Raw genomic sequence first — 26,869 nt, 5'->3', positions numbered from 1 at the left:
CTGTTCTAACAGTGTTTATAGTGAGCTTCCAGGGCCCATTTTTAATACCTTGCTGTGAAGACTGTGGACACCTCTGAAGAAATTTTATGAGCTGCAGATCAGAAGAATTGTTCCAAGTCCACAGATTCATTATTGAAAATGAACTAAAGCAGTAGAAAAATCAGCACAGGTTTCATTTCATGAAAAGTGACTTTGTTTAAACACCAAGCCACTGCTCAGTTATCTTCAAATCAGCTGGGCTCAAGTTAGGGAGCTCTAAAAACAGCTGAGTGACCACGTTGTTTTCAGGGTGGGTAATGTCTCTGTCAGGGTGTCCATAAGCATACAGGCAGGTCTTGGAAATTGGCTCATGGATGTGCTGGAGGCCTGTAACCCTCTGGGTCTCAAGGCCTTGGTGCTGTGGGTATTGATACCCTCACAGAGTGAGCACTGTCTACAAACCATCAGTGGAAATAGGATATATTGTGTATTTTCAGAAAATCATACTTCTACAGAATTTCCCAAGAGAAACCTGTCCATGTTCTTGTCAGAGGACTGGAAGTTTCCATGCTGAGAACACTGAAAGCTTAATTTCTGAGAACTGAGGGTGCAGAATCAACAGTGTGTTTGTTTGGGATTTGTTAAATCCCAAAAATCAGAAATTCAGCAAATCATTCTCTGCTTTTTAGGTCCTGGCCTATTTGTGTAAGCAATCAAAGACAAAAGCTTTCTCAGTGCTGAGTTCTGGTTCTCATATCCTCAGGCATTTGTTTTAAAACCAAGTGCAGTAGTTTTTATTTTTTGTTCACTGTAATTCTCTCCCAATGGTTGTGTAGGTGTGTGGGATAAAATCCTGGAACCCGTTGCTTCTGTTAGAAAAGAATCGGAAATGCTCCAGCTGTTCCCCGGCTATCTGAAGGGTGAAGACCTCTTTGGTTTGACAGTCTCTGCAGTGGCCAGGATTGCAGAATCGGTGAGTTCACCTCCCCAGTTCTTGCTGGCTCATCCCACTTGCTGGATAGGCACATGAGAAGGGGAACAGAAAGAAGTGGGGAAAAGTAAACATTTTGTTACATAATTAAACAATATTTGTTGGTTTTTTTTCTTTCTCTCTTTTATTTTGCAGCTGCCAGGGGTTGAGGCCTGTGAGAACTACACTTTCCGCTATGGCCGAAACCCCTTAATGGAACTTCCTCTTGCCATCAATCCCACGGGCTGTGCCCGTGCTGAGCCTAAAATGAGTACCCATGTCAAGAGGTTTGTGTTAAGGTATTTTGTTTTAATTTCACATAGTACAGCCCAGGGTTTATAGGCTGCTTTAGGGTTATTTGTGCTTTCGTCTGCTGCTTACAAACCCTGTCGTCCTTGGCTGTGAATGTGCATGCCCCAGTCAGAGGAACTGCTTTGTGTCTCCGCTAGCTGGCTTTAAGTGTCTGTGTGTTGGAGAGGATTTTTATTGGGTTGCCTGGCTGTTTTCAGAGAAATCTTCAGTTTTTCTTGTATTCTTTCCTGTTACATGCCCAATTCCTACAGGCCTCACACCTTGAATAGCACCAGCACATCCAAGTCCTTTCAGAGCACAGTCACGGGGGAGCTGAACGCGCCTTACAGCAAACAGTTCGTCCATTCCAAGTCCTCTCAGTACCGCAAGATGAAAACCGAGTGGAAATCCAACGTGTACCTGGCTCGCTCTCGCATTCAGGTCAGCTCCAGCTTCAGGCAATGGAGATTTAAAAAATCACATATGCTTTTATTAATATCTGTTTTAGCTGAATTGTAGATGTCATATATTATATATAAATATTTATCTGAATCCAGATGAAAATTTGAAACTAAACCCATTAAAAAATTCCTTCCAATCTTGTTCTAAAGTTGGCAGTTTTTACATGGCACATCAATTCCACAAATCTACCTTAAGTAAGATTTCTTTTTAATTACTGTAAATATTTTAAAAATCCATTTGTTATGGTCATCTAGAAGAAGGATTTTTTTAAGTTTTGGGGTAGTTTGTTGTTTGGGTTTTTTAGTCCATTCCTCAAAACCATAGTAAAACTTAAAAAAAAAATAGAAATACACAGTGGAAGCATGAGGTGCTCAGGCCAAGCTGATGAAGTGGTACAAGACCAGCAGGAAGAGCTCAGTACTTGTTTTCCTTCATAAGAGTATAAAATCTATTGCTTTATGTGATGTTTTTGGAAAAGATTTGTCACTAATCTGGCCGTGTGTGGGCACAGTTGTTGTTTATTTCAGGCTGGACTTCACTGTGCCTGAGTTCCTCTCAGTGTCTCTGGTCTAGCAGGAACCACTTTTATTTATAAAAATAAATTTATAAGCTTTACACTGTTAGTGTAAAGGGGTAAGAGCAACTTTCTCACCGAGAGCGGCCACATTTTCTGGGATCTGTGTGGGGCTGGATTCTGCATTGGGCTGTTACTGCATCTATTATTTATTAGTGCTGCTTCTCTCTCCCCCCTTTCCACTGCTGGTTTGGGGCATGGTGAGGAACACAGGGTGAATGTAAAGTTTTTAACTCTCAGTGCACTTTCTGTAGGGCCTGGGCTTATATGCTGCTCGAGACATTGAAAAGCACACGATGGTCATTGAGTATATCGGGACAATTATCCGGAACGAGGTAGCAAACAGGAAAGAGAAACTCTACGAGTCTCAGGTAAGGGTGTTTGTTCATTTGCTCTTTCCCCTTCCCCATTCAGACCTTCAAATGCTGTTTTGCCTGATGAATTCAGGTCCCCTGATTTGTTTTCTGCTGTGCCATAAATGCAGTTAGCCTTAAAATAAAACCAGAGGAGTCTGCAGTGACCAGAGTATTTCAATGTTTAATTAATCTCACAGCACCTTGGCCAGGTAGGGAGGACACAACATCCTCTGTTTCAGAGGACACAGCTCTGGCAGATGTGTCAGGACCTCAGTTTTTAATGAGAACTTAAATTTAAAGCCACTTCTTTTGTGTAACTTGATGGCATTGTAGCAGTTAGTGCCTGTCTGGGAAACAGTCAGATATCCCGGATGAAAGGCAGTAGGAAGCTCTTAGGGAAAACTGAATTGTCCAGAGGTTTGTGTTATGACCCATGGGGACACAGGCAGTCTGTGACAATCTGTAAGCCAGTGGGCAGTGCCTGGTCTGGAGTGCAGGAGGGCACTTGGAGCTGGCCCATGTTGTTGGTCCATCAGTGACAATGCAGTAAAACCTCACCAGAGCCCTTGTGCCACTTTGTGTCTTTCAGAACCGTGGCGTGTACATGTTCCGCATTGACAACGACCACGTCATCGATGCCACCCTAACGGGAGGCCCTGCAAGGTGGGTGACCCTGAGGGGATCCCTGGGGCATCCCCCTGTTTTCCTGGGGCTCTTGGAGGCTCTGAGTTTGTGGGATTTATTTTGTGAGCTGGTAGATTGAGTCTTCAAACTGTCCCACTGTCTCTTCCATCAGCTTTGCTCATCTTTCGGTTACATTTCATGGCAACTGTGAAGAAAATAATTTTTTTTGATCCTTGATTTTTTTTGACATTTTGTAGGTAAAGAAACAAGTACAGAGTAATGTAATTGTATGTGGAAAGGCGGTGAGCCCATGGAGCTAAGGCCATCCTGAGGTTTGGTTCAGATTTGCCTCAAGGGCTGGGTTTTCCTGAGAGGTTTCATCTGTCCCACTCTTCTTCCGTAGGTACATCAACCATTCGTGTGCGCCCAACTGCGTGGCTGAGGTGGTCACTTTTGAGAGAGGACACAAAATTATCATCAGCTCCAGCAGAAGAATCCAGAAGGGGGAGGAGGTAGGGCAGGTTCTAGCTTTACACCCCCCTTGCTCTGTGCATCCATGCTGTGATTCCTGGCCAGAGGCACAGCTCGTTTGTGCTGAGGGGAGGTGACGTTTTCCTTCTCCTTTCCTGTCCTCACAGTGCAGCCTCTGCTGTGTTTTGCTGTTTAACCTGTAGCTACAGGGAAAGCTGTGGCAAATCCCAGCTCTTCCATAACCACTCTTGTGTTCTCCTTCCAGCTTTGCTATGACTATAAGTTTGATTTTGAAGATGACCAGCACAAGATTCCATGTCACTGTGGAGCTGTAAACTGCCGAAAGTGGATGAACTAGAATGCATTCCTTGCTGTCTTTGAGGGTTGCTTGTCCCTAGGAAGAAGTGATTCACATTTTGATTTTGTCGACAGAAAATTGTTGCCTTTTTGAAGGGGGGAAAAAAAAATCACTTCTGGAAATACACATTTCTACACAAGTATTTAAAAAGAAAAAAAAAAAGAAAAAAAAAGAAAAAAAAAAGGAAAAATAACCCACCAACCAACAAGCACCAGAAGCAAGCCGGCAAAATCTGAAGCTGACTTTCCAGACACGTGGAGGTGAAACTGAGTTAACAGAATGGTCCAGCACTTTTGTTTTTGAGCTCACTAAGGAGAAACTGTTTAATTTGGGCAAAGAACCGCTGGCTGACCTGCAGGAGGGCAGGTGGCCACTATGAATGTAAGACTGAAATCACCAGCGAAAGGGAGAAGTCCAAAGTGCTGGCCACAGCCTTATTTGATAAAGGGGCAGGCCCTCTAATTAAAGAAAAAAAATTTTAAATAAAAGTAGACACCACTGAACAAGGAATGTACTGAAACGACTTCCTTAGGGATAGAGCTAAGGGAAAAAATAACTTGCACTAAAATACATTTAAATACTTGATTCCATGAGTCAGTTTATTGTAGTTTTTGATTTCTGTAAAATAAGAGAACCTTTTTGTATTTATTATTGAATAAGTGAATGAAGCTATTTTTAAAAAGAAAGTTAGAAGAAAGCCAAGCTGCTGCTGTTACCTGCAGAACTAACAAACTCTGTTACTTTGTATAAAAGTGTAAATATTTTGAGGAAAAAAAAATACAGTATAAAAATAGTTATTGACCAAATGCTACCAGACTCTGCAGCAGTTCGGGTGCTTATTCTCAAACGTTGATAGGGATGTTACAATATGATCTCATGTACTCACGGACATGCGATTCCCAGTTCAGAATAACCAAAATCTCAGTTTAAAGAGAGGGGGTTTTGTATGTTTAAAGCAGTCTCAACTGTGGTCTTATGAGAATTTTTTTAAGTAAACCTTAAGCCTGGTAAAGGCATGTATATTACAACTCTGACTTTTGTAGATGTTTGGGTAATTTAGATTAATTTTATTTGTATTATATTGTTGCATCCCTATTTCTTAAGTCAGGTTTTTTTGTGCTTACAATTTGTGATAACTGTGAATAACTGCTAAAACCACCCAAAATAGAGGCTGGACATGGTTTTTATTCTTCAGCAAAAGTAGTCAAGGATTAGGTGACTGTTCAGCCTACATTAAATCATGTAAACAGCATAGAATGAGTTGGAGCTTCAGTCTGATGCGATAGCCTTCTTAAAAGGAAAACAAGGAAAAAATTAGGTGTAATGTGCTTGCAGCTGCAGGACTCTGGCAACAGGATTTTGGAAAATGTAATTTAAAGATGTGTTTGTATGGATTGTTTTTGTTTACATTTCTTTAAAAAAATAAACACTGTTTTGTGTTTGCTTGTAGAAATTTAATCAGCATTTTGAACCAGGTTAGCTTTTTATTTTGTACTTAAAATTCTGGTACTGACACTTCACAGGCTAAATATAAAAAAAAAATGAAGTTTTTTTTTTGTGTGCACAATTAAAGTGGACTGTAAACTGTTGGTATATTCAGTAATACAGTTCTGAACTTGTAATGTATATGGCATGATGTATTTTTATCTTACAGAATAAATCAATTGTATATATTTTTCTCTTGATAAATAGCTGTATTAAATTGTTTCTTGAATATTTTTCTTCTCTTGTACAATATTCCAACATCCTACCAGTATTCGTCCTACAGTTTTTTCTGTTCTGTATAATAGTATCTAATGTTGGCAAAAAAAATACAAAAACACCACAAAAAAAAGAATTTTTTGAAGTATACAGAGTGTTATGGGTTTTGGAATTTGTGGAAACAGATTTAGAAGATCAGCATTTACGAATAAAAATATTTTACATCTATAAAGTGATTCTTCCTGTTGTCATTTGAGGTGTCTGGTTTCTACTTCTTCCAGGATCTGTGGTTGCCATCATCAAGGAGTATTTTGCCTTCCTCTTCTCCATTGCATCCTAAATTTCACAGTGGGTTCTGCATCCTCATCTCAACCCCTGAGTCTGAACCCTTAACACCCTTCCCCAGTCCCCTCCATCCTGCAGGAACAGCAGGAGTGAGCAAAGGCCTGACTGGGTTAAACCTCCATGGTGCTGCTGGCAGTGCTGGACACCAGAGACATTCCCAGCAAGCTCTCAGCACGGGTCCAGACTAAAAACAGGCTCCAAGACATCCCTGGTGTACTTACATGGTGCACCTTGGCTGCTGCAGGATCTGCCACGGCCACCACCCACTTCAGGAGCCAGCGAGAAGGAGGTGGTACTTGACACAGGGGCTTAAAAATCAGCCCCAGGCAGAGTTTCCTTCTTTACAAATAATAAATGCTCAGTGCTGACCCTGTGCTGAGGCTTTTCCTTCTGTTCCTATTCACAAAACCCTCCTAGGTCAGCTGGGAGCAGTCACTCAAATACAAGGCACCATCGAATTCCTGCTTACCCCAGGCAGCCCAGCTGGGAACAGACCCTGAGCCCAGGGCTGGGTTTTCCCCAGCAGAGATCTCTCACCCTCACTCAGGTGATGGCCTGCCTGTGTGGCTGCACCAGCTCTGTCTGTGGCCAGGAATTCCCTGCAGGAACAACTGACACTCTCCATCACTCCACCACCTCCATCTTTCTGGAAACCGGCACCACTTCGGGTGACAGCAGCCTCTGACTCTGCCCACTGGGAGCAGAAGGTCAAAAATTCTCTGTGGCAACGGACTGTACATAAAGCAAGCTGCTCTCTGAGGATTTGTTTGGGCATAAAACAAGAAAAGGCAAGCAAGGCTTCTGCACAATGTGACTGCCACCACCAATGTCACAGAAAAGCCCCACACACAGCTGGGAGTAGCTGTGCCATCACCTGCTGCAGTCAGGGTGAACCAGCCAGGCATAAATGAAGCTGCAGCCCATCCTTCCACCCCAGCAAAGACTGGAATTTCAAACCCAGCAAGCACCCAGGCTGCCAGTGGAAGGATTCACCCGAGCTGACACTATGTTCCAGCCCTGCAACCCTGCCTGCTTGCAGGAGGCACCTGGGAACTGATGGCAAGACTGAGGTGCCCCTGGGCAAGGCACAGCAGAGGCTCAGCTGACCAAGGGGGCAGGGGTTGGTAGTAGAGGCTTTTCGTGGTAGGAAGGAGCTTGGCTGGTGTCTAACTTTGTTACTCCCAGTGTAATGGTTTATCTGGAAGAATTCCACTTCAGCCAAGTGGTTCTGCTTTTTAAACCCTGGTACCTGGTTCTCTCCCTGCCAGGGGCTCACTCCCTCCAGGACTAGAGGATGAGGCAAAGCAGCTGACTTGTGGCCAGGCCACTCTTACCTGTTCCTTTGCATTCTCCTGCTTTTCTCCTCCCAGGTGCTGGCCCTGCCAGGCAGCTGAAGGATGAAACAGAGTCTGACACAAGCGAATCTCCTTTCTGCAGAAAGATGTGGGTCTGTAATTACTGCAGCATTATTATTGTTTGCTTCACACTCCCCAAAAGGTCAGTAAGTGGATGCTGGAGGATTTGTGCAGTTGGAGGATGTTTCTGCTGCCCAAGTGGAAGGGCAAGGCTGTCCTGGCACTTCCAAGATCCAAGCTGCGCGTTCCCAGGTCGCTGTGGAGTGGGAGACAAGGCCAACAATGGTGCTAATCAAAAATACATGGGGGCAAGAGCAGCTTTTCTCTTCTGCAGGAGCTTCCACTCACTGAAGAAGCTGAGGTAGGAAGTCAAAGAAATAGTAAAATAAAAGAAAACAGAGAAGTGGAGGAAAAAACCCAGAAATTATCTGTCAAGGCTTCCAGGATGTGAGGAAGGGAGAAAAGGAGTGAAAACAAGGGAAGACCCAAAACTGTCTGAACATTAATTTTCATCAGTGTCTAAGTTCGTGCTTCTTGCTCTTACAGCTACAAAGAGTAAGGCCGTACAAATTAATAAAAAAATGATACTTTATTTTAAATGCAGCTACTGTCATGAGTCATCAAAATAGACTTTGCAATAGTTACTTTGTTTTAAATATGAGGTGACGAATGACAGCAAAGAACTTAAACTACATGAAAAGTCCTAAAATTAAAAGAACTAAATTTAAATATTACAAATGACAATTGTTGGAAGATGAAAGGGAATAAAAATATTTTCCAGAAAAAGTAAAATAATTTTGGCCAGTAAACCCATACTAGAAACGTAAATTATTGATATACTGCACATGAAATAGCCAAGGACTCCTTTCTGTCACTGTCATTTAGAAGATCCACAAAGCTGAAATCTCATCTCACCATTTAAATTACATTGCTCTAATGATTTCTGTTACTTAAAACCAGTCCAATAATCCAGGATCATCCAAGGAACAGATGATAAATTTCAATTCTTCTTGCACTGGGGCTGCTGCTCTCAGCGTGTGACCAGGGACCACCTGGACCTTCCCACGCTCAGCTCCCCGGGGCAGGGCATTTCCAGCAGCTCCTTCCATGCTTGTGCCAGGGGTAGCAGCCAAGGGCTCTGCACATCACCCTCCAGAATGACTTCAGATCGTGGCTGAAGGGGAACCAGGGCTCAGCTGAACTCTCCTCAGCCACCTTCTGGCTGTCTCAGCTCTCAAAGTGCCACTGCTGAGGAAGGGACCCGTCGCAGATGGCCACGGTCACGTAGCCCTTGTGGCTCAGGGGATCCACCACCTTCAGGCACTGCCCCACGGAGACCTGGTACAGCCGGTTGTTTTTCTAGAGCAGACAAAAAGACACATGGGATTGATTTACTAAAACTTCTGTTCTCCATTGTCAAACTGGAGCTGAAAGTGATGCCCAAGGGAAGGGGATGCTCCTTCCTGACAGATGAGCCTTTCAGCAGTTTCCCCGACACACCAGACCCACAGCAGCAGTGGAGTACAGCACACCCCATAACCACATCCAGACTTTGGAACAAAGGCTCTCACGTCCTCACAGGCCCCCAGTTGGGATTTTGTTTATACCACAGTTTTTTAATGAGCTGGAGGAAGGATCAAAAATCCATTCCCCAGCACTCAGCAAAGAGAGCCCACGAGGCTGTAGTGAGCACAGACAAGTCATAGAATCCTAGAATGGTTTGGGTTGGGAGGGACCTTAAAGAAAATTTAGGTCAAACTCTACTGCCTTGGGCAGGGACACCTTCCACCAGACCAGGTTGCTCCAAGCCCTGTACAACTTTGCCATGAACATTTCTAGGGATGGGGCATCCACAGTTTCTCTGAGCAACCTATTCCAGCATCACACCAGCCTCTCAGGAAATAATTTCTTCCTAATATCTAACCTAAACTTGCCCTCTGTCAGTTTAAAGTCATCCCCCTTGTCTTAACACTCCATGCTCTTGCAAAAAGTCCCTTTCCAGCTCTTCTGCAGCGCCCTTAGGCACTGCAAGGATGCATTAATGTTTCCCTGGAGGCCTCTCTTGTCTAGGCTGAACAGAGGTCCCTGTTCTGCATCTGACCACGCCTCAGCAGTGCCACTGCCCTCAGCACCCACATGCTGGGGAGCTGCCACACATCATGACAGCCTCGTGCATGGTAGGTGCCCACAGCCAGGGTGAGGCCAAACCCCAGCCAAGAGTAACAACAGAAGATTAGGATCTGTTTCCTTGCCTTTAGAGTACTGTGCCATCTCCTCTACTAACAGCTAGCTGCAGATGTCTGGAAACAGCTCTCTGCATAGCCCCAGCAGCTCTCAGAGCAGCTCCTGTTCTCCTGCACAGATGGAGCAGATACACGACAACAGCCATGCCAGGCCCTGTCACTGCTTATGGCCACAGTCAGGTGTCCAGTGAAGGAGGACCTGCTAACAAAACATAACACTCCTTTCAAAATATCCCTCCAATCCAGGTCTTGTACCACAACTGACAGTGCAGTTAGTATTTTCCTTTATCAATGACTCACTCAATGGATTTCCCCTTGTTCCAAGAGACTTGGTATCTAAAGGGTCCCAGCTAGCACCATATTCCTTATGGGAAAGGTGCCCCACACCTTCCATTTGCTTTTCCATGGCTTCTGAGCCTACTTCAGCCCCAGTTCAGCCTTTCTGAGAGGAGGGGACCAGCACGTGCAGTACAAACAAACTGCCATGGTGTGCTGACATTTTCCTGCTTCAGTTTCTATTCCCTTCCTAATCAATCCTAGTATTTGACTCACTCTCTTTTCTTGTGGATCAGTGAGGAGCAGCTGTGTGACCCTGTTACAGATCCACCTCCCACAGCCACAGTAGCCACAGCCAACTCAAAGCCCACCTGTCACACATGAAGTGCAGATTCTCCAGCCCTGCCACAGGCATCACCAACAGCCACTCTAAAATCCTGCCTGCTAACACAAGCTGCAGAGCCTTCAATAACCTCTGCTCAACAGAACTGTTCAGACCACTGTTCCCACTTCCCCTGGCAGCTGTGGCAATGCTGGTGCAAGTGTCACACACACACAGAGTCCTGGGCTCATACAGTTATCTGCCTCTATCTTCACACCATCCTGGGCTGCAACAAGACTTGTGGGACTCCCACTCGAGCTGCCAGCCAGCAGCATGGTATGAACCTGAGACAGGCTGTGCAAAGCTCTGCTGGAAGCACCACTGGCAGTGCTGGCAGGGCTCTCCCTCCCTTTGTTCAATTATTTTGGTGCTACAGACTCTCTGCTAGACTGAGGGCATGTGAGGGGCAGCCCCTGAGTGAATACACAGGAGACAAATTCCATGTGCGAGCAGCACTGGTTCCGTTTTGTGGAATTGGCCACTTCAGGATTTAACAACTAAACTAATGAGATCAAATACAGGGCAGAAGCAACTGCTCTGCCCTGTGCTTCTTCAAGCACTAGGCAGGAATCACCACATGGACTCCTCCTATCTCCCAGGTCTGCAAACACAACACAACAAAGCTCTGAGGTGGATTTTGTTCTCTCTGGCATATCCCAGATAAGCCACAGTGCTGTGGGTGGCTGTGACTGGCAGAAGAAAGGGTCAGTGGAGCTGCAGAAACTTTTCTATGTTGCAAAGGGCCTGCATGTTCCAGAGCTCAATAAAAGTCTTATTAAGACTGAAATGCAGCCATCAAAGCCTGTGCAATTTCTGTACAGGCTGCTTGAACCACGGGCTGGGCCCGTTATGGTGCAACTGCCTTGGTACATCTGAAGTTTAGTCACAAACTCAACCCTGATGTCCTGTTAGTGCTACTGTCCCTGACTGAGACATTGATGACAAGTGATGTGCCAGCCTCTCCACTTACCCCAAATGTCCACTGCTGTGAGCCACCAGAGCCGTGGCATTTCATGAGGCGAGGGGGATCGGACGAGCGAGTTTCCGAAACATCCAAGCAAAGCAGATTATTTAAAATCAGCTCATGATCCTCATTGTAAATCCAGACCTGGAAGAGAAGACACAAAGACATTCATTGCAATGTTTCAGGGCAGTTTCCTTGAATCTTTTGTTCACCTGCAGAGGAGATGCTCCAACATTTGGTCATCAAGAGATGTGCCTTGCAGTGAGTGGTGAGAGTTGAATGCAGCCCCTTCCCTAGGGCCCACCTGCATGAAGCACTGATTCATATTTGCAGCTTCAACTGCAATTCAGTTCCTGAATTTACATGACAGAAGAGTTTCTCTGTGATCACACTGAAAACCACTGTTAGCTTCAGCAAGCAGCAAGGACACCCTCAAGCTGTCAGTCTGTCCTTTCCCACATGCTGTTTGAGCAGAGCAGGTATTTTTATTCTGGGCACAGAATTGTGTCAGGCACCTCCAGTTGCTGCTGTGCATGCCCACACCCTGTTGGCTCTCAGCAAGGCACATCTGGACATTCAGGGAAGCAGGAACTGCTGGTTCTCCCTCCCTTGTTTACATCCTTCAGGCCTGTAAAGACCTGGAGCTCTCATAACCAATAGGAGACTCTGAATCCCAAGCCAGAAAGCAAAGAAATTAAAGAATTTGGGGATCTGCACCTCAAAATATCCTAGAAGCTTAGAGAAAAGAAAGTAAATGGGAACTGTAGCCCTGCAGTGCAGGGGAGGTTCTGGGACATCTGGCTCAACAGTCACTGACTATTCCAAATGCACAGTGAAGCCCTGGCATTCACAGGGCAGCTGGACAGCATTTCCCAGCCTCTGGGGATGTTGAGCAAGGCAACTCTCTTCTCTCTAACTTGTGAGCCTGTGAACAAGAGGAGCTGAGCCACTCATACCTGCCCCTGAAGGACCTACAGACACACAAAGTTTTTTTGGTGTGCTCTTGTTCCAGCCCTGCTCCCATTTCTCACAGCTCAGTGCTGCACTCGCCATGCCCACTGTGTGAGTAATTTTTTTTTTCTCCATTAAGTCTGCATCAGTTTCACAGTCAGAGTATGGAATACCAAACTCCAGGCAGAAAAGTCAGGCACATAAAATTTGATTTGTCTCTTTTTTTGGCCTATGAAACTAAAACCAGCATTCCGGAGGGTGCTGGGATTTACGACACAGCCAATTCGGGATTTTGGACACAGATTTGGGATGTTGGACAGCATGAGTGGAAAGGACACAGTTCATTATCACAGTAACTACCATAAAAAAGCCTCCTTGGAAGAAGTGCAGGGATCACATTAAAATTTGCCCCAACCTCAAGCATTTTGTGCCTTCTAAAATACTCTTTTCTATTCAAACCCAGTCATGAAAAAGAAAGCGTGGCAAGATTAAAGGGGGAGGAGAAAATGGAGAAATGGCAGGACTTGCCAGAGAGAATTACTATTGAAAGAATAATGATGGAGCCAAATCCAAACAAGAAATGAACTGGGAAAAATGCAGAGAAAAGACTGCAGTGACACAGGGAACAGATCTAAAATCAAAAGCTGAGAAATGGCAAGGAACACAAGACAGTGGTTAAATCCAGTGTGAAACTTCTCCAAATAGGCTTACACAAGACAGCCAAAATTAATTTCAAACTAATTATGTGTTTAGTGTAGAAAACAAAGGAAAGAGGAAAAAGAGGCCCAAATTTGGTTCCAAATCCAGATTACAGTATCACTATGAACTTGCAGATTATAAACAGATTCAAGCACCGGGAAAGCAAAGCCACCCCATGAGGTTTCTTTGTTATAAAATTGCAAGCCTTAGCATACTCCAAAAATTATTAACTAATTTTCTGCTGAAGACTGAAAGGATAATGTTCAGTTCATGTTGCTAAAGGCTGTCAGGAGCAACAGCCCCATACAAGCAAGAAACTCCTGGCAGGCAGCACAGAATCTAAAGTCTATAAGCAGAAAGGTGCCTTCCCAGGGTTTATGTCTCATTTCTGAGAGCTCTCTTGTTTTATCCCCCTATGTATTTTCTGAAAGAAAAAAAAAAGAAAAAAAAAAAATCAAAAAACCAAACCCAACCATTAAAAAATCTAATATATTAGAAAAAGAGAGGTAACAGAGGTGCAGGATGTTTTCAACCTGCATGCACTTCCTAACTAGCAGAGCTGGGAGAGCATCATTATGAAGACTTTGGTTTCTAAAACTGGGATTGTGTCCCATTCTCACACTCAGTAGAGCAGCCCCTTTAATTGCTGTCCCCCAGAGACATGGCAATGATCTGCTCCAAAGGTCTAGGGAAAGTCACTGGCCATTTTCACTGGTGTCAAACAAAATCAATGAGATGCAATTAGAATATAATGAATCATATCTGTTTTCAAATAAAACCTAAATGGTAGATGTTATGGGAAAATCCCCTCTCCATAATGAAATTGATGATGTTTGTGGCTTTTTCTGTCTCAACACAGGCAACAGGTTCATAAAAGGTGCATGGATACCTTCAGGCAGGTGCACAGAATGTGTTAAAGTAGATCTTGTAGCACAAAATAAATGGGAGGAAGTCCAAAGTATGAGCTCTGTTAGTCTAAACTTCTTTTACACAGGTGTAGCTTAGGAAGAACTTGATGTTCAATTCAGACCCCTCAAAATGTAGTTTAAACTATTCACAGATTTAAGACTGAGGCTTCCTAGGACTTCAGTACCTTCAGGACTTTACTTCATCCATGTGACTCAGACAAATCCCACAGCCTTCTCCTGAATTTCAAAATGATATGAAACAACCCAGGAAATATCTGCCTACCCTTTGGCTTTCAGAGATCAGTGGAGTGCAGCAAAAGGCATGGCTGGCCAACTGGCAAAGCTTTGTGGATACACATTTTTATCTGATCTGCAAATTTCATTACTACTAGTGAAATACACTGAAAATTTTCAGTAAATACAAGACAGTAACTACTTCAGAAAATCCCTGCCATGACCCATGGAGTATTCCAGTACTTCCATCAGTTACAATCTTTTGCTTAGCTTTGCATGGTTATATTTATTCTGTCAGACAGTTTGCAAAAGATAAAAATTTAGCTTAAGAGCACAAAAAAGCTGCCTCAGCCCTGAGAGGATGTGCCCAGCCATTTGCACCATCACATCCATCTGGAGTACTCCAGCTCCTGTTATTATGGACAGCCATGGCATCACAGCACCAAACAGCCTGGGACAATCACCACAAACAGCTGAGTTTGGTGGGCTGTAATCATGGTTTGAAGCTATTGCTACTCTGAAAACCCAACATCCTCCTGAGGGTTTTTCCAAAGCAGATATGTACCCTCTGCTCCACAGTTCAGAGTGCCACTGATGCTTCAGGACAAACATTAGAGGGACCAAAGAATTGTGCCTTCAATAGTTTGTGGGAAAGCAGCAAGACTGAATTTGCACATCTTCACACTCACTCCAGACATGTGCTGTGTCAGAAAATCCAATAGCCATGATCTAGAGATTGAAGGAGAGAGATCTCACAGAAGAATTGCACATGGGAGCAACCTTGTAGTTCCTGAGTCTTAAACAGCTTGTAAAGGACATATTCCTACATTTAGTAAGTGCTACAGAAATGTTAACAGACTAAGTCCTGTGCTTGAGTATATTTTTTCAAGGTCCAGAGCACAGATGCCTCTTCTTCAAACCTCTGCTCTGTAAGATCCCATCACCTCATCCACTTGTGCTGTTTCCAACAAGATTTTTGTTACTTATTCCTAATTTTCTCTTCATTCCCCAGAATTATCCCAGACTGTGTCTGTTACAGTTAATGGAGCATACTAGTTTTCATTATAACTTAAAGACATAATTTTTAATATATTTTCTAGATATGAGAACCACTTCCCTTATTATTTTATTTCTGTAGCAAAAATATGAACTGAATGTCAGTCATGTCAAGCCTGAGAAAACAGGGCAGTGTGATGTGCTTGAGTAATTTTCAACTCTACTTAATGATGACCATCTAAGTCAACTATAAGGAAGAGGATTGTCCATAATGCTGATACAATTGAAAGCTACAGAATACAAGTTAAATGAGAATTTGAAATTCCTTAGCAGCTATGAAGGCTACAGAAAACAGAGCAAGCATAAAACAAAGGCAAAACAGAACTGCTCTTAAGGCCAGTCCCATGACTTCAGAGAGGCTGGTCAGCTCTCACATGCATTCACCAGACAAACACAGGCTTTTTTCCTAAGACAAAGGCATAAAATAGGTAATTCTAGAGTAAAACCAGCTGAAAATGCCAACAAGTTGAGTGCAACAACAGCTAAAAGCTTTCAATAGTCAGGATGTTTCTTGCTATTTTTATAAGCAGAAGCTGCTAAATAAGTGTCATCTTTCTCTGCATTGTTCTCACATATCTGTACCAAGATTGTTCAAGAGGTTATGACAGCAAGTTGGCTGAATGCACTCTTGGGATTTATTAGGAGAACAAAATAAGTCTAATAGCAGAAAAACAGTGTTGGTTGACATATTTGGTTGGAAAACAAAATCATTGTGAAAGAAGATAGCACAGCCAGTTTTTTTATGAGAACTAAAGGCTAAATTTATCACTAGTAAACCAGATTCATGAGAAAAGAAGCCAAAGATCAACAATCAGAGCACAGATTTGTCCTTCTCAGCACCAAACTGAAGTGTGTTCTCCTGGATTAAAAAAAGTCAGAAAAAAGTTTTGATATAGAAAACCAACAATTTTTCCTTCAGCATGTGGCACTTCATTATGAGAAATATTGCAGCAAGGAGAAGGGAAGCATAACTGTGTGGACATCATGGCCAGGCTTTCTCACTCAAAGACAGAATGACTCAGAAAGCAGCACTGCAGCTTTGGCACTGCAAATGTACAATCCCTTGGTGATGATGGTGCCCATCAGTTCTAATTACACTTATATTTGCAAGGCTTGCTGGCTGTCTTGCAGCTGATGGAACAGATCAAATAGGGAAACCTCCATTCCCATTCCAGCTTTAAGTAATCCACCTTTAACACAGGAACTCACAATTTGGTCACAGTGATGATTTCTCAGTGCTCCAGAGGGGAAGTGCAAGGATGTACTTGTACTTGCTCCTGTCTGACAACTGGAACCTGAAGGCCATGTGTCAAGAGCCAGCCACACTTCTCCAGAGAACTGCAAACACCCCTCTGTCTTCCTCTGTCACACTCAGCTGGTGAGGCCACAAGTAGGAGACAGAAGTCCCATGAAGTGACAAAGCACAGAGCATGTTGCTGGGATTATTACAAATCACTCTGCTTCAACTGCTGAAGTTTCCATACCCTGAAAACTGCTGCCCATGTCTTAGAGCACCAAGTTAGTGCAGCACAACACACCTTCACTAGAGCTATGCTGCTTTACATCCCATGCTCCATTTATTGTGCCTTTAATTACTTCTCTCTTTAGATCCAACCTAGCTTTTAGCATTGGGTCCCATGGGCTCCTAAATCATAATGTTCTCAGAGTAGCTCTTAGCTATGTAAGCCTTTATAGCATTAGCTGAAGATCTCTCTGTCCTGAAGACTTTTTATCCTGAATTTCTGTCACTTGAAAGAAGTGAAACAGCAAAGCCTTCACGTAGTAAAACAAAAATTCTCATTAGGTTTTCACATCTATCCCTAATTAATCCCCAGATCAGCAATTCACCTGTAGCCAAAGAATCCTGTGAATTCCTTTTATTTAACAATGAATCATTAATTTATACCAAACTGCAGCCACTCCAGCAGCAGAGGACTGTTTGTACAGAAAACAGACACCAGCAGGGCAGGAAAGGGCTGCTTTAACTTCCAGTATGAGGAACCAACTGAAAGACCTGCTACAAATTCTGAAGTGCCAATCAGTGGATTATGAACCCATCAGGAGCCACTTTAGGGCAGCCTTCAGCCAAATAGAGAGATTCATGCCATAAAGACAGGAGATTATAATATCCAACACAGCTTTAGTAGGAGCTCCACAGTGTCCTTGGCCAGCCCCATGGTTTGAATGACCCTCTGTAAGCAGCTTGTCTGCTGATGAGATGTCACAGCAGGGCACTTTGCCAGCAGGAAAACATCCTGGTCATTTTAAAGACATGAATTCAATACAATTTGGAATCTCATACCTGGTTCTGATCACTGTAGTCACATTCCCGAACCACCACCAGCCCTCCTTTCTGACTTGGGTGACCCTGGGCAACTAAGCATTTGTTGGTTTGGAGGTGATACAGCTATAAAAAGAAAACAGTTTGTTAGTCAGAGTAAAAAACAGCCCCAGATCCCTAGTGCTCAAAAAAACCTCAGCCAACACTTCCAGTAATTAAAAAAATCTTCCCTTTTAAAATACCATTCTGCTTCTCAGATAATTTGGAGAAAAAATCTGCATTAAACAGTTCCAGTTTTCTTTCTAATTACATCAAGATTTCTCTCTCTGGTACAAGTGCAGTACACACATCCTGGCTCAGCACATGATGGTTCTACTCTGTCAAGGTTCTTTGCCCTCTTCACTCTCCATAGAAGATGAGGCCTCACAAATTCTGTTCAGGAATATTGACTGTACTGTATAAACTGCATTTTATTACTGTTTAGCTTAACCATAAATCTCCTTCTCTTCATGGAAAAGGACCACCTCCCTGAGAAAGGAGAAGGAATTACTGAAATAAAAACAACTTCAGAGATTTATGTTGTTTGCAAATTGATTTTCAAGAGCATTTACATAACTGAAAAGCCACTGTTATCAGCTACGGGACTTTACTGACAGATCAGGGAGGAAGAAAACATTTCACAAACATCCAAATGCTATTTTTGCTCTAATACCCTACCTAGTCTGATTTAGGGGAATGGTGTATCAGAGGACTGAATTCAGGTCAGAAGCCTGTCCCCTAATGCAGAATTGTAAGCACCTACTATCAAAGCAAACAAGGAGGCTCTTATCAATTTGAACAACGATGCCCACCCTAAGAGACATCCAAAACATTTTCTGCTGCACAAAGGTAAGGTTGTTCTAGTTCAAAATTCAAAAAATAATTAATACCTTGATGTATCCCCACAGAGGTACTCAGGGAGACAAAACACCTCTAATTCTGGCTTTAAATTACACACATGCTCTCAACTAACTGCTGACCAGCAGACTTCTTTCCAGCCTGATTATTTTTCTTCCCCTGATGTGGTAGGAATCAGGCTCTTCAGGCAGCAAACACTGCCAGAACACTGAGCTGAGAGATGGCAGGGCCTCAGATCTGAAACCCACATTAAAAATACTTATTTCCAATCTGGAGCTGGATGTAGAGGAAAAAGGAATTTACTGTCATGAACTCCAGGCCAGGCTGATTAACTAACCAGCTGAACTTTATTATGAAGACATCCATAGCTGTCTTGGCATTGCTATTGACTCTACAAATTTTTAGGAACCAAAATACACTTCCAGTAATAAAAGGAACAAACTGCTCAGTCACATGATAGCAACAATTAGCACAAATACCAAATAATATTTTTCACTAAACACCATTTCTGGAAATAGCTGTCTCAAGGCACATCAACAAGTGCACCATGTTTCTCCTATTCCCCCCACACATCTAAAACAAATTACACAAAACATTCAAAGTAACATTTTCTTACACCCTAGATCTAGCACAGATCTCATCTTCATCATTCCTCACTCAACAGAAGGCTTTTAAACCATGAGTTTTGTATGGGTTTTGTCCTTTTCTTTATTGGCCATGAAGGCCAGCATTGGATAACACTGGTAACAGCTGCAACCATTTGTGATCATTACATTTCTTCCCAGCTGTCAAACCACCACTTATCTGTGGCTCAATGAGTTTTTGAGAATAAACTGAGATTTGGAGCGATTCCTCCCAAATCCTAAAGAGTCTGGCACACAGTGGTGACATTGGCTGATCATTCTGTTCCTTGCAGGCATCTGGAAATAGTTTATACAACCATCAGAGCCAAAGCTGACTCTCTCATACAATGCTGGGTATAATTCTTGAACCCCTAAGAACCAAGCCAAGGAACTACATTTTTCTGCTGCCTTTCCCCATTTCTTAAGGGGTGCACAAAGTTTTTCTCAAAATTAAAGCACGGTAAATAACTGCTGGGAAGATATAACCTTTAGTGTTGCTGAGATATTCAGATCCTTCAAGAAGCTCTCTCCAACATCAACAATTCCTCAGTTAAATTTCTGCCTGAATGAAAGCAGAAAGCTATTAATATTTTTAAAGGAGAAAAAAAGGTCTGACTAGGGGAGTAACAGCATCCAACAACTAGGGGAATCAGCTCATTGTATCAGTTTTATTCAGGGAAACCACAACTAACTTCACAGTTTGGCTGGGACATTGCTATAAATATACTGCACAAATTGAGGATTCCCAGACAGCTGCTTCCAAGCAAAAATTCTAATGGTGTCAATAGGTCCTGCATGAACTCAGGTCCTCCTGACTCATTTCCTGCAGAACCAGCAATTGTAAGCAGCTACTGCAGCCTGTGTCTCCTGTGGGGACATCACTACTAAATGCTTCCAACTACTGAGCTAAAAGGGAACCTGCTAACCACAATCTGTGTGCACATGAAGCAGTTTATTCCAGAGTATTCTCTTCCACAGAGAAGGCATTGAGAAAGTTGTCCTGGGTTTGAAACTATCCATTATTTTTGGGAAGCATAAAAGCACACATCAAGAACAGATGCAAACGTCTGGTTACTCTGCCTGCATACAAACCCATAAGCAAAGGTGTCAGAGCTAAGGTATGAATTTAATCTGATTTCCTTCATGAAAACACATAAAAAATTTTCTCTTCACTTCTATTTGAAGACAAAAAGAGATGAGAAAAACTCATTTTTTGCTCATTAGCTAACAGTCAAGGCTAGAAAAGCCATCATTGGCCTCAGATGCAAATGTTCACCTTTGCAGAAAATTACCCAGCCAAAGCAATGAGTTTGGAAACTAATTACACTGTACTCTTATCATAAAGCAACAGAGCATGAATATTTGAGGTTAAATTTCTCTCTATCCAAATCCATCTTCAGAACCAACAGCCATGAAAACACATTCTAAAGACAGCAAAACCTCTTAACTCAGAGCTTCGAGGTAAGAAACCTCATGGAACAGTATCTAATCTAAGGATGACCTGAAATATAGATCAGACTGCAACTGATTTGTAAAAAATCCTGAACTCAGGAAACAGACTATTTTTTTTGTATTTGAGCAAATCTTTAAGAAAAGTCTCATAATAATTAACACATCAGAATTCCATATATTTGAGTTTCTCTTACCCTTCCACGCTGGATTATTTTTGGTCGTTTCTGTGCTCTATTAATAAAAACTGGCTGTGGAGCTTTGGCATTGGGCCCAGATATTTGCATCTCAGGGTAGATGTTATCTAAATACCACTTAAATGACTTGCAGTTTAATCTCTTCCTCAGTTCCACACGGTCAGTGATATTTCCATAGCTCCTCATCCTCAGCTCAGGTCTCAAAGCAAAATACTGCTCCTGTATTTAAGCGGAAAGGTAAAAAAGGGGAGAAGAATTTCAGATTACTGATTCCCAAATATTTTTTTTCAGAACTCCCAATATTTCATTTCAATTTGCTAGTGCTTTCAACCAGTAGGTCTGAAACTGGCAGTAGGAAATTGCAATGCTTGGATTGTCACAGGAAGTGAGATTTAATCTTGCCTAACTCTAAGCTAATCCTTCTAACTGAGGGTTTTATTTTGATTAAGATAATTCTAGGGTACAAATTTGCTGATCTTTTTTAGATGCCAACTTGAGGAAAAAACAAATCAGCCCCTGACTTTATTCTATTGGCAATACAGGAATCCTAAAATCAGTAAGTAAAAACAGATGCATGTATCATCAGCAGCCTCATCTGACAAAGATTTCTTGAAATTATTTTAATTGTTCAATGGATTGTTTTAATGGTTGTGGGATTCCAGTGTGTTTTGTCTTGCACAGTTTCCAGCCTTCCAGTTTTACAAATGATCAGGGTAAAACCATTCCAGAACAGACCTATAAATGGCACTAGTATCGCAAAGTTCAGTGTGAATAATCAGAACGGTCACCTGAGCTTTCTGGGGAGCCCAGTTCTTTCATTCATCTGCATCATCTCCAAAAAGGCTCCCACAATGTTATTTGTTTCACATTCTATTTTATGATGGTACTCAGAATCTTACAGGTTAGGTGAAGACAGATTAAGATTCCAACCCAATCTCATGTGCTGTTTGACTCCAATGCAGACAATGGAACTCAAAAATGCACAATGTGGCACAAGTACTAAAGCCAAAACTAGGGAAAAAAAAACCTCTCTTAGCATTTAATTCCAGATAGATTTACAGAACCCACAGAAAAGGCACTGTATTTGCACATTAATTTGTTTTACTAGGTACCATTTAGAATTCAATTTTCAAGGCATGGTATTTCCTATGGTTTTTCACTGGATTCATCTCTAGGAGACATCTGGAATCCACCCACCATGATGTGGTTCTGACAGTTTTCAATTATTTCCTGCTATCTGAGACAGACAGCATCACCTCTGGACACATCTCATCAAGATCTTTGAGTACTTGGATGTGCTTGATGTATCACAGCTATTTTAAGAGCAGAGAAAGGGGAAGTGCATACTTGGTGTACACTGGACTGTTTGCCAGCTCTGAGGAAGTTTGGAGACAGACTGGACATCACAATCTTCAAAAAGCAGCTCTGCTATTCCAATTTCCTCTTTCCTGGCTGAAGTTCAAATGCGGGTATTCCACCTTTCACGTGTTATTTATTACCACTGTTTACATGAACTTACACTTTTGTATTTTGCTTTTGACAGTTATGAAAACTTTGCTGAATAATTTCCATTATGCCATTTCATGTATTAAATACTGACATTTATTCCTTTAGGTCTTATCTTGTACTGTGCATTGTTAGATTGCTTTGGTAAATTACACTGGTCCTAAATATTTGCATTATTCTTATAAAAACAAAAACATTTCCAAGCTTGTCTTCCATATATTTTCTGGCAGTTATCAGAGAATCAGACAAGAAAGAGCTGGAAAAGTTCTGGACACAAATCTGTGATAAGAGACTGCTAGAATCAGCAGTTCAAGTACTTGCTGGATAAAGCAGGTCAGCTGGAAAGTATAATAAAGAATCAAGTCCAAACTTCAGAGAAAGCCATCATTAATCACAAAACAACTTCCCAGACATCAGTAACAGGGGAAGTGATAGATCAGATCTACCAAAGCATTACAGAGATGGAGAATGGAAATAAAAATTAATGGCCTCTAATAGCTAAAGGATGGGGAATGAAACATAAACCTCTAAAGAACATAAAATTAATGAAATATATCTTGTATAAAAATTGTAGGGACCACAGGAGCTGAGCACACAGCAAATTCTATGGTCTTAAAGGGCAAAATGTCATTAAGTATCTCAGAGATGAGGGACTCAAACACCTAATCTATGTTTAAAAGCATCAGCATCAAGATCTAAAGACAAGGAAGGAACACACTTGCCCTTGAATCCAGAAGCTAATCCTGATTGTTCTTCCAGGGCAAGTCAGACTAAGAAGCAGATTGCTAATTAAAACAGAAAGCAAACAAGCAGCCAAAAAAAAAAATCCCTGTCTCACCAACATGGAAACTACCTGAAGGCACAGTACCTGGCTGCAATGTAATATTGATTTGGACACAAAGCAATACAGACCTTACAAAAGCTCATCCATCATCTTTTACTTCACTAAAAAGGCATAAAACTCAATCTCCTGCAGGCAGTGAAGTAACAAGGAGACTTGAGCGCTCAAAAGCTAAATGACAATTCTACAGAATTGAGGAATTCCTATCAGAACTAACATTAGGAGCTCAGATTACGGAAGGAAAACCCCATCAGAGACATAACAGATCCCACTGTGACACAGTGACAAACCAGTTAATAACCATTTAACAACCTTGTTTCATGACCCAGAACTGTCTCTCACCTTGTATTCATCCATCCACACATGTGCCAGCCTCAGTGAGTTATGAGCCATAGTGTCCTGCCCCCCAGGTGAGCCATAGGGACGCCTCTTACGGAAAATGTGTCCCACCCTGGAGCAGGGGATGATCAGAAGTCTGCCACCACACATCCAGATCTGTCCAGAAAAAATGGAACATGTTCAGATTGCTCAATCATTGTTCAGATTGCTCATTAACTTCTCCCCTCTTTCAAGGGATACCTTGGTAGGGTATTATGTTATGCAGGATTATAAGTCATATTTTCTGACAAATGAGACTTTTAGATCTCCATGTTACAAAAGATTATTTTTCTCATATGACCACACTTCCCTCAAAATGCATCAAGGCTTTCAAGAGACAAAAAGAAAATTTTCTAATATGTTTTGCTCTAATGACCTATCAGAAAGGACTGGGATACATGGGCTAGGACTCATCCTGCAGATTAAGTTACCTAAATTCATTTACCTGCATGAAAATTGTCCACAATTCTGTCACAGATGACAAAGACCAGTCTTTGTTATCAAGGGAGACTGGAGAGCTTTTCAAATAAGTATGGAGACTTACTGGACAGAGCTGTTTCTGTTAAGATAGGGGAACTCTGAAACACTGTTCTCATTCAGATGCTACATTTAGGTGTCTTTATCTGTGGCACCAGGGATCTACATTTTATTTACACTCTACTTCCATTTATTTTTTAAAACTACTTTTTTAACTTCATCTTCCAGCAAATTACCAGCACTGGCCCTTTTCTGGACTGATATGTTCTCCAGTCCCAGAAAATCTTCCCACATTAGCAGTTTATAATCAAGTCACTTTTAAAACTCCTTCTGGGTCAGATAAAGACTCAACTTCTTTCCAACCCTCCCCCAGACAGACAGGGACTTCCAGAAGCTCTAAATTCTCTGAATGTGCTCCAATTTTTCACAGCCCTTTTTATTGAAACTGTATTACAAGATAACAATAATCTCCTCACACTCCACACACTTCTACTCAGATACCTAATAATTACATTTATACTGAAAATTGAAAGATTTTATTTATTCAGTACACACTCCTTCAAAGTCACTCAAATGCATGAAATTCCAGTTCTTAGTTTTGAACTCTAATCGTGATGTCTCCAATTGACAGATTCTCTAACGTTTTGGAGGTTGTGTGTCTGGTTTTAGGTTTGTTTGGTTTTTTTATGCTAACTTCACCTTTTAATCCCTTTTTCATATCTGTCATGATAGCATGTAATTTTCAGGCAGACTCTCAACAAACCTTTACAAAAGTAAAGGGATAAGCATGACATTAAGCACAGCAAGTTGTTTTTCTTTCAGTGGAGCGACAGAGAAGATGAGAGAAATTACAGGAAACCCAATGCAGCACAATTTTCAGATTCTATTATTATGATTTTCTCATTTTTCCAAGCAAGATGACTCCTCTACATGACTCTCAATTTAGTTCCAGAAAACTTTACATTTCCAGGTTCTCAAAAAATAGGCTGAGCTGTCCAAGGAAACACACTAAGCTTACATCTTAGCAATATTGCTATGAGCCACACATCTCTAATCAACTTGTGAAATTCATTAGACATTGCTCATAAATTACAGGAATTTCACGATTATAAACTGCACCTGATTATAAGCCTCACATCCGGGTGCTGGCAACTGTCTTGGGTTACAGTACAGAGTGTGATAAAAGGTATCTATTCTATCACCATCTGTTGAGGGTGGGGGCAGTGATCCTTATCTCAACAGCAGATATTCTGCTAATGGGCCATCCATTGAAACCAGGCAGGGCATTGTTCTTTATCTTTTCACAGCCCATCCTTCCTCCAGCCAGTCATTTTCTGCTCATGGCCATTGAGTCCCACTGTGGGACTGATAAAATTACTGCATCCCATTGGGAGTTGCTCCAGCCAGGGGGAAGAGCCCAACATTTCTTACCAAGATAAAAACAGAGGTTTTGGGACACTAAGGGAGCCCTTTCTCCACTGGACTCCAGAGGAAAACCGGATTTCTCCACATCACCACTGGAGCTCTGGAGGGAAACTGCACCTTGTACAGGAGCACTGCTCCAACTGAGCCACATCTGTCACTGCAGGAGGATGCAGCCACCATGGAATGGGACTGCTGCCAACACCCTACCTGACGGGTGTCAGGTTGTACTCTGACTTTGTCAGGGTTTGGAGTTTGTTTCTTTGTAGTGCTGTATTTCTATTTTAATTTCCCTAGTAAAGAACTGTTATTCCTAATTCCCATATCTTTGCCTGAAAGCCCCTTGATTTCAAAATTATAATAATTTGGAGGGGGTTTACAATCTCCATTTCAAAGAGAAGCTCCTGCCTTTCTCAGCAGACACCTGTCCTCCAAACTAAAACAGCAACTTTTCGTTCTTTGTCCATATATAAGCCACACCTGATTATAAGCCGCACTTTGGGTCCGGACCAAAATTTTAGTCAAAATGGTGCGGCTTATAATCATGAAACTACTGTAATTTCAAAAACTTGCACAATTCTTCTTTTCCTATGCTTCTTTACAGCTATTACGAAATGCTCTACACCAAACCAAGAAAAAGCCACAAATATTCAACTAGAGAGCTGGAAACTGTCTGATTACCCGAAAAGATATTTCCAGGTTTTCTCCTCCCCAGATGTCCATGCCGCTGTCGTACTGCCCAAGCTCATTGAAGTACTCACGATCCATGGCAAACAGCCCTCCAGCCATGGTGGGGGACCTAAAAGGGTACATGGAAGGAAGTTCATTTTCTTTTAGAGAGAGAAAAAACCCCATACAGTAATTTTTCCTGAATCTGCTGGTCCCAAAGTCCAAATTTATAAATAGACATAACACAATTTAAATCCTTCAGTCACTTAGACATCAGTTCTAGTCTCAAAACATTTTCAAAAGCAGATCTGTAAGTGATATTTGACCTTCCATTATTCCAATACCTGTAAGTCATATTTCTTCACCTGATAAACATGAGGAAAAGGGATAGGACAGAGAAAGAGGAACAACAAATGCCAGAGGCAGCTTTGTTTCATCACTGACTCAATTATCAGTTTACTGGCAAGTTATTTACAGTTTGCGTATTTATACAGATGGTCCCTCTGGCATTTCCCAGTTTTTCACCTTGCCTGTATGTTACTAGAATGTGTTCTATAAAAATCTGCATCTGATCCACCCTGTTCAGTCTCCAGATGGAATTCCTACTGTGCCACAACACTGGAATATGTGGATGACCTACAAGAGTATAACAGACTAAAAACACTACACAAAAACATGATATGATAGTTGGAACATCCAACGGGCTGGAAAAAGGCTTTTTCCCATCTTTGCAAAAAAACCCTATGATGAAACCAAGCCTAGGTCAAGATTTTCTTACTTGTTCTCACACAAGTTTATACTACAGTTTCTGCCACCTTGAAAATTGGGCTGCAAGGTTGCTCTCAATTTTCCCACTCTGACACCAAAATAATTATTTGTGAAAAGTCTCTAACATGCAACACTTCCTGTTGGAAAGCCATTTTTAAGGGT

The 26,869-nt window shown here is 42.0% G+C and overlaps 2 protein-coding genes across 15 annotated transcripts in view; one reads left to right on the top strand and one right to left on the bottom strand.

Annotated features, from left to right (window-relative positions):
- Positions 1 to 5,327, top strand: part of KMT2C (lysine methyltransferase 2C) — a 186,750-nt gene extending 181,423 nt beyond the window's left edge. For 8 of the 11 annotated variants that reach the window (XM_033058776.2, XM_033058830.2, XM_033058848.2 and 5 more), the window contains 7 exons: positions 816 to 952; positions 1,106 to 1,248; positions 1,513 to 1,681; positions 2,531 to 2,647; positions 3,222 to 3,295; positions 3,660 to 3,768; positions 3,993 to 5,327. In XM_033058776.2, coding sequence (XP_032914667.1) covers positions 816 to 952; positions 1,106 to 1,248; positions 1,513 to 1,681; positions 2,531 to 2,647; positions 3,222 to 3,295; positions 3,660 to 3,768; positions 3,993 to 4,085 — 842 coding nt within the window. In that variant the 3' untranslated portion in view covers positions 4,086 to 5,327. The remainder of the gene's footprint in view (positions 1 to 815; positions 953 to 1,105; positions 1,249 to 1,512; positions 1,682 to 2,530; positions 2,648 to 3,221; positions 3,296 to 3,659; positions 3,769 to 3,992) is intronic. The other 3 variants (XM_033058857.2, XM_033058865.2, XM_033058805.2) reach the window with 1 other exon arrangement.
- Positions 5,328 to 8,056: 2,729 nt separating this feature from the next.
- Positions 8,057 to 26,869, bottom strand: part of GALNT11 (polypeptide N-acetylgalactosaminyltransferase 11) — a 47,378-nt gene continuing 28,565 nt past the window's right edge. For all 4 annotated transcript variants that reach the window (XM_033058885.1, XM_033058876.1, XM_033058895.2 and 1 more), the window contains 6 exons: positions 25,952 to 26,069; positions 23,336 to 23,488; positions 20,647 to 20,865; positions 17,502 to 17,606; positions 11,358 to 11,495; positions 8,057 to 8,845 (listed from right to left, as the gene is read on the bottom strand). In XM_033058885.1, the coding sequence (XP_032914776.1) occupies positions 8,714 to 8,845; positions 11,358 to 11,495; positions 17,502 to 17,606; positions 20,647 to 20,865; positions 23,336 to 23,488; positions 25,952 to 26,069 (865 nt within the window). In that variant the 3' untranslated portion in view covers positions 8,057 to 8,713. The remainder of the gene's footprint in view (positions 8,846 to 11,357; positions 11,496 to 17,501; positions 17,607 to 20,646; positions 20,866 to 23,335; positions 23,489 to 25,951; positions 26,070 to 26,869) is intronic.

The sequence above is a fragment of the Catharus ustulatus genome, chromosome 1 (genome assembly GCF_009819885.2).
Source record: "Catharus ustulatus isolate bCatUst1 chromosome 1, bCatUst1.pri.v2, whole genome shotgun sequence".
Classification (NCBI taxonomy): Eukaryota; Metazoa; Chordata; class Aves; order Passeriformes; family Turdidae; genus Catharus; species Catharus ustulatus.
This window is presented reverse-complemented; position numbering and strand designations above follow the sequence as displayed.